Here is a 7,975-nt window from a genome sequence, read left to right as displayed (position 1 = left end):
CCGAAAAAACCGACTTTATATGGTTTGATTTGATTTTTAGATTTGATAAACCGACATATTTGGTTTAGATTTTTTTTAAAATGAAAAATCAAATCGAACCGATCTATGTACACCCCTAAATTGATTAGGACTTTATTTTAATCAATTAAATCTTAACCATTAATTTTAAACTATGACATGTATCTCCAATCCAAGCTAGAACTTGGAGAAAATAGAGAAGAGCCAAATCTAGTTAAATTAATTAAAATCTCTTAAACATAATAAGTGAAAAATTAAAATTAAAAAATTTCTAAAAATAAAAAAAAAGTAAAATTGAGTTAATAAAAAGTAGGTAGAATAAAAAGAAAAAAAAAAGAAACTATATAAAGGAGGTTATATTAGCCATATTGAATAACAAAGAAGATAGAACCAAGTAAGTCTCTTTGTCATTTTAACCATATAGATGTTTTGTTGAAATTTTTTAGTTTTATTTTCTAGTTTAGAAAGAACAATTTTTTTTTTTTTTTAAAGAAAGTGATAACGCGATAAAGTAATGTAAAGCATGCCAAGAAAATTGGACCGATCTAACTACCTCTGTTTCTGTGTGTAATGTAACGCGTAAATCTCCGTCTCCTTCTCTTTTTGTATGCTGAGCTAACACCTATACTTAACCATGTTCTCGTTCAACAAACCCATTTTACTGGTATCATTTTTCACTTTTTCAAATTTTATGTAGCATTTCGATTTTCTTTTTTTGGTTCTTCTTTTCTTGGCAGTAGAAAGTTTTACTTATTTGTTTTGTGGGTTTGTTGTTGATTTGTTGTTTCAGTTTGTTTCATTGACAGAGAAAGGCATTGGGATTGTTTCTTGTGGGTGAAAGAACAAGAAGAAGAGGGGTAGTGATGGAGAGTACATTGAAGGAATTAACAAATGGGGAGTCTGTGCTTGATATAAAAGATAAATGTGGTGTTGCTGGTGGTGTTGAAGATATCTATGGGGAAGATAGAGCTACTGAAGATCAGACGATTACTCCATGGACTTTCTCTGTTGCTAGGTAATGTTCATTTTTTCTATGGATTATGGGTTTGCCTTCTTTTGTATTGTATTGAATTGTACTAAGGGTAGTGATTGCGGGTTCCCTTGTTAATGTGTAGTTGTAAATTGTGTTATTACCCTCTTTTCATTTAGATCATCTAAGGTTTAGTCTGTTTTCCGTAATGTATGGTTGAGGTTACAAATTTAATGAGTGTATTTAGTTTGTGTTATCGAATTCTTGTTGACAATCATCTTTATGTATTTATTTCAGTGGATATAGTTTGTTACGTGATCCACATTATAACAAAGGGCTTGCCTTTACTGAGGCGGAGAGAGATGCTCACTATTTGCGTGGTCTTTTACCTCCCACTGTTTCAAGCCAACAACTTCAGGTCATTTCATAATTGTTGAGTTCCCTTCTTTCCATATCCATTTGTAATTAGAAGTTTAAACCTTTTTCATCAAATATCAGGAGAAGAAAGTGATGCACAATCTCCGCCAGTATCAAGTTCCACTGCAAAGATACATGGCCATGATGGATCTTCAGGTACTTTACCTCTCAATCTCACCGCAGTGGTATAGATTCCACATCTGGTTCATTAACTTAAGTGGACTTAGTAGGAAGTTAGAGGTAGGATCTTTTGGTAAGTTTATATGGCAATAGGTGTGACGTCTTGGATTTGCTCTTCAAATGATGTTTGTATGGAAGTAACATACTTTACTTGTTATCTGGTGCCAATGGTAGGCCATGCAGTTCAAAATCTCACAAGTTACAATTGGAATTTCCATGTAGCATGGCTATATCATATATGGTCCAAAATTTGTTTAGTTTCTCGTTCTCCTTTTTTCATCGTAATATGTATTTTTACCCTTATTCTTCCCTCTAGAGAGAATGTTTAAAGCTATTATTTTGACAAATTAAACATATAAAATAATTTATCAGTATCTAAGGGAATACCATCCCATCAAAACACAATTTGGCTGTTCTAAGTTATTTCGTGATGAATCAACTCTGCCACCAGACTAAGGTGATTCTGTGTCCTTGCTGTTTAAATTTTGCTAATAACTTATTTTTCCATTGCTCAGGAAAGAAATGAAAGGTTATTTTACAAGCTTCTCATTGATAATGTTGAAGAACTATTGCCAGTTGTTTATACCCCAACAGTTGGTGAGGCTTGCCAGAAGTATGGAGGCATTTTCAGGCGTCCTCAGGGTCTCTTTATCAGCTTAAAAGAAAAGTAATTTCCTTCACTTCTGGTCATCCATGTGCTGGAACTTTTGTCTGTTTGGTTTAATTTTACATCAGACGCTCTTCTGCTTCAAAGATAATGTAACCTTTTAAATTGGAACTTTTAGGGGAAAGATTCTTGAGGTATTGAAAAACTGGCCAGAGAAGAGTATCCAGGTCATTGTTGTTACAGATGGAGAGCGCATATTAGGACTTGGTGATCTTGGCTGTCAGGTAAATCCAAATTGGACTGGCTTTTAGGTTATTGCCTAGTAGTATGCTAGTTGAACAACCGGATGGAACTAACTAGAGACTGTCTCTACTTTACTTGTCCACAGTACTAGATGGATAATATTATTGACCAAAAGTTCCCAAATTGTTTCAGGGCATGGGTATTCCGGTTGGAAAGCTCTCGCTTTATACTGCTCTTGGGGGTGTTCGTCCCTCAGTAGTAAGCACCATCCCAACTTTCTTTACTTGTACATTAGATCATTCTCAAACTGTTCCTCTCTTGCGCCTTTTTATGCTTTTATGTTTCCTTTTGCACAAAGATCTTATAAAGGACATTTGTCAAAAAAAAAAAAAAAGATCTTATAAAGGATACCAGTCCGCTAGAACTAAAAAACCATTAGTTGCCAGGTTGCTACTTAGTTATTTGAAGTAAAATAACATGTTATAGATTTGTAACTTTCTGCTTTGAAACATCAGTGTTCTTTTTGTTTTCTGCTTTCTTTTTCTTTCATTTTGGATTCTCATCAATGACAATTACATTAACGTATCTTTATTACTTTTTGCTTATATAATCTTGTTACAGTGACTTATTTCTTTATTCATTTCTTCAATATTGGCATCACTCATATGGAATTTCGTGTACGGCACTGATCATTTCAATTTCAACTTGAAACAGAGAATTTGAAGTTCGAAACACTAGGTTCAGGAGTATTTTAAGCGAACTAATGGTTCCGCTTACAAAACTTAAAATTTTTTTCTGAGTGAAATTCACGTCCAGACACAATTTTAACTTCCAAATATCCCTTTTCAACTTCAACTTCAAATAACCTTCCTTTTTTTCTCAAACTTCAACCAAAAATTGTTCAATTGGCTACTTCAAATTTATTGTAATATTTTCACATTAATTTTCCTGAAATTTCTCATCATATTAGTTTTATGTTATTATTGCTAGCACTACCAATAATATTTTCTACTCACTAGTACTATTGTTAAGAAATGAACCTTGGACATAGCTCAAACCTGAAAGTTAGCTCATGAGGTTCTTTTGCAAGACCGTATAATGAGACAATAACAAATTGCCTCCCACCAATATGAGCCTGTAAACAACATGACATGGAGGCCCACTATTGGACAAAACCAAGAATTGGGGTAGGTCTGGCTTTGGTACCATGTTAAGAAAATGGACCTTGGGCCTAACTCAACCCCTAAAAGCTAACTCATTATTTTCCCCAAGACATATAAGCACAACCCATTTCCTCCACCAATGTGGGGCACTTAAAACTATTATGCTAACATCATACATCCTTTTTATTATAAAAAGAAATCAGTTTGGGAACTGATTTTTTTGACTACATTATATCGATTTTCTTATTCATGTCAGAAATTCACTATTATTTTTTCACCTTCAGTGTCTGCCTATAACCATTGATGTTGGCACGAACAATCAGAAGTTACTGGATGATGAGTTCTACATTGGACTTAAGCAGAAAAGAGCTACGGGGCAGGTTTGGTGACCTTTTTCATTCTTTTACTTCGTGTTCTCAGACTACAGATGAAAATAATGCAGTTAAAATCTGCCTTTCGGGAAGCTGAAGTTACATTTCATGTTTTGCTCTTAAAGGAATATGCTGAACTTCTAGAGGAGTTTATGTCTGCAGTTAAGCAAAACTATGGAGAGAAAGTCCTCATTCAGGTATATCACTAAGTACAAATATCCCTGTGCAATTGTTCCACCGCACCCCCTAGTATTATGAAGAACCAATCTGAAGAATCTGGTTTGTTCAGTTCATTTATGTCCTAAAGTTGCCTGATAATTTTTCAGTTTGAAGATTTTGCGAACCACAATGCATTTGAGCTTCTTGCGAAGTATCGCACAACACATCTTGTATTCAACGATGATATCCAGGTAGATGTTGCGAAAATAGCTGTCACCTTGAAACTTTCCCTGCACTTTGAGTGGATTAATAATCTTCATACTATTTTTTTCTGCCAATTCGAAACTTTTACCTTCACTTTGAGTGGATAATAATTTTTGTACTGGTTTTTCAGGGCACAGCATCTGTGGTTCTGGCCGGGCTTATCGCATCTCTAAAACTACTTGGTGGAACGCTTGCGGACCACACATTTTTATTCTTAGGTGCTGGAGAGGTGAGATTTGTCAACTATTACCCCTTCAAATTGTTTTGGGTTGTTTAATTGCTCATCAAGATTTCATATTATGTACAGATCTTGTATGTTGGTTTTGACTAGAATAGTAGGCACATTTTGTGCTTACTTAAAGCAGTTAGTTTATGACATATTTCTCTGCAAGAACTTCAGCTTCTAACAGTCCCATAAGATTGACTTTTGCTTTTATTTTTGGTGACGCAAGGGTTCAGTAATTTTAATCTTGTACTCACTTATTCAGTTCAGTTAATTCATACACATTTTATGTTGTGTATATCTAATCTTTAAAGTAGAATTAAGGTTCTACCTTTACAATTCTCCGTTTTAAGGTGGCCGTGATATTTAGACTTAGGAATTTATTAGCTGCTTTGGAGATTGATGTAACAATTTCGACCAATCACAGAATGTCTCTTTCATTTCTTTGCAATCTAGAAGCCTTGACAATATACTGGAAGTGGCCTGAGATGAAAGGAGGCACAACCTCCCCATTATGAAACAAGGCCATTAGTGCTACAAGTCTATCTGCAAAAGAACTTCTCTTCCTGGATTAGCTAGACCGTGTGGATACCTTTACACAAAACAGCCATATACATTGGAAACTTTTTGGAATGTCATCAAAATACAGATCAACATATCAATAAGAGCCCACTGTGTCTCAATATCAGGGATTTTATTTTTAACTATCTTGTCTCTGTCTTCCTGAAGGCTGGAACTGGTATTGCTGAGCTTATAGCACTTGAGATAACAAGAAAGGTGCTAACTACTTTTCATCTACTCCTTTCCTTCACTTGTTTAGTTTGGAGCTTCTTCACTAACAGTCCAAATTCGCCTTACAGACTAGTGTTCCATTAGAAGAGGCTCGAAAGAAGATATGGCTGGTTGACTCTAAGGTACTAGCGTCATGATCTGATTTTTCTAGTTCAGTGCTACACAAAAAAGATATTGATCTCTGCATATATGCTAGACTTACATTTACGTAAATACCAGCATCTCCTTCTCCAGTTAAAACAGATCTTAATTTTTTACAGGGACTGATTGTTAGTTCTCGCGTGGAGTCCCTTCAGCACTTCAAAAAGCCATGGGCTCATGACCACGAACCTGTTAAGGAACTTATAGATGCCGTGAAGGTGTGAATTTTGCACCTTTTCTTTTAATGCTTGACATGACTTAAAGAAGATGGCAAAACACATTCCTTAGGTAACTTTATTCTCCATCTTTCAGGCAATAAAGCCAACTGTTCTAATAGGAACTTCTGGAGTTGGAAAAACGTTTACGAAGGAAGTTGTTGAGGCTATGGCTTCTCTCAATCCGGTGGGTCTTCCCTCTCTCACATACATGCACAGACATAAATGAACACATGCATGCATAGATAATGTGACACAAGCTCTATGAATTATAGTTGACCATAAAGTTTCTAATTTTGGCACATATGAACAGAAACCTCTTATTATGGCTCTGTCAAATCCAACATCACAAGCTGAATGTACTGCTGAGGAAGCTTATACATGGAGTAAGGTAAATTATGTTCAAGAAATTAAATAGCTCAGAGTGTTCTAACATATATCTACCTCAAGCGACAATTTTTGTATGTACGATTGCTGAGCCTGTTGTTTCTTTCCTTTCTTCCACGTACAGGGTCATGCAATCTTTGCTAGTGGAAGCCCATTTGACCCTGTTGAGTTCGAGGGACGGACTTTTGTTTCTGGGCAGGTGCTGCTCTTCGCCAATAGCAATTGACTGCATTTAGTTGTAGTAATAAATTGGATACTTACTCTTCTTTTGCTTTATAGGCAAATAACGCCTACGTGTTCCCTGGATTTGGTTTGGGGATTATCATGTCTGGCACAATTCGTGTGCATGATGATATGCTACTAGCAGCCTGTAAGTACATCAAAGTTATCAAGAACTTATAGTCTTCAAGTTTGATTTGACTCCAATTATTTGTTTCATGAAACAGCGGAAGCTTTGGCATCTGAGGTGACTGAAGACGACTATTTGAAGGGACGGATCTACCCACCATTTACTAACATCAGAAAAATATCAGCTCATATTGCCGCTGAAGTAGCTGCTAAGGCATATGAGCTTGGTGAGTTCTCCAAATTTTACAAGTGATTTGACAAATTATTACACACCAAGTTCAAACTTGCTGATTATGAATCTTTTAACTTACACCACCCACATTTTTCAGGTCTGGCAACACGTCTCCCTCGTCCTAGCGATCTTGTTAAGTATGCTGAGAGCTGTATGTACACTCCACTCTACCGCAGCTATCGTTAAACTGGGAATTTTGGCTGACATTTAACTAATCCCATTTCCGGCTACATTGGGAGGTTTGAGTTTTAGGCTCATTCATAGTTCTAGATGAAATATTTTGTATGTCAATGCCTAGTAGAGTCATTCATGTTTGTTATTCCTAGCAGTGAGAAGGCCGAGATTTCCCGTTCTTACTCGTATTTTTCTCTCTTCCTTGAACATTGTTGGCCAGTTCATATTATATGTTAACAGCCAGAAGTATTTTTCTCGGATCTACTTTTCCATGAAAGCTTATTATTATTATAACTGAATTCATGTTTAAGCTTCGTTGGATCTTTTATATGACAAAGACATGATGAAGAACGAAACGGTAAGAGAAAGAAGGCATGAAGACCATAAAGAAAACATAGCCATCTAGTCAAGGACACAGTAACAACAAAATGATGTGATAACGGAGATAGAATAAACACATGTGATGATATAATCAAAAGTGATATAGTACTACATGAATAAGACCAGTACTACGACAGACAACACTCCACTACGTGCTACTGTATCTTAATTCTCGACCTCCTACTCCCCTCCTATCTAAGGGAATTAAGATAAACTATAAACCAAAGAGAAAGTGGAATGTTGCCAAGGCAGTAAACTGCTAACAAACAAGGCCTCTTCATGTTTGCATTTACTAATAACTTGTCTGTTTTCTCTCAATAGCTTTGTCAGCAGATATGCATTTTCTCTTAATTTATTATCATCTGAATACACGAATCCCTCTTATGAATTTTGTGTTTAGTTCTGCGAAATGGTTTGTTTTCTGTTCTTGTTGGCTAGATTGATGTTTTTACATTTAACCAGATTCAAGCTCAGAGAGGGGGAGAACTTCAGTTCAGTGTGAGCTTTCTAATTTTTGCACCAGAAAGTTGAAATCCAGGCTGCATTAGATTTCTAACTTTGAATGCAACCAAACGGTTCAACTTGTCCACTATTTTATTCCATGGCTGCATTATTTTGTTAGTATTCTACTTTGCTTTTATGACACAAGGAATCAGTGTCTTCCACGGATGAACGAGATTCCAAGGTCAA

General features: G+C 35.8%; 1 protein-coding gene across 2 annotated transcripts; it reads left to right on the top strand.

The window, feature by feature from the left end:
* The first annotated feature begins 410 nt into the window (after window positions 1-410).
* On the top strand, window positions 411-7,164 carry LOC101249193 (NADP-dependent malic enzyme). Of its 2 annotated transcripts, none has more exons than XM_010326772.2 (20): window positions 411-682; window positions 825-1,033; window positions 1,286-1,406; window positions 1,487-1,561; window positions 2,101-2,252; window positions 2,371-2,476; window positions 2,628-2,693; window positions 3,883-3,978; window positions 4,095-4,166; window positions 4,296-4,379; window positions 4,523-4,621; window positions 5,345-5,392; window positions 5,476-5,529; window positions 5,668-5,766; window positions 5,861-5,950; window positions 6,077-6,154; window positions 6,275-6,349; window positions 6,430-6,520; window positions 6,597-6,725; window positions 6,828-7,164. In XM_010326772.2, the coding sequence occupies exons 1-20, from the start codon at window positions 653-655 to the stop codon at window positions 6,914-6,916; spliced, it is 1,863 nt and encodes a 620-aa protein (XP_010325074.1). In that variant the 5' UTR covers window positions 411-652; the 3' UTR covers window positions 6,917-7,164. The 2 variants fall into 2 exon arrangements, with proteins under 2 accessions (XP_010325074.1, XP_010325075.1); XM_010326773.4 differs by having other exon boundaries at window positions 469-682; window positions 809-1,033.
* The last annotated feature ends 811 nt before the right edge of the window (window positions 7,165-7,975 follow it).

The sequence above is a fragment of the Solanum lycopersicum genome, chromosome 8, assembly GCF_036512215.1.
Source record: "Solanum lycopersicum chromosome 8, SLM_r2.1".
Lineage (NCBI taxonomy): Eukaryota > Viridiplantae > Streptophyta > Magnoliopsida > Solanales > Solanaceae > Solanum > Solanum lycopersicum.
The sequence above is the reverse complement of the archived record's forward strand: the minus strand, read 5'-3'. Positions and strand labels throughout refer to the sequence as shown.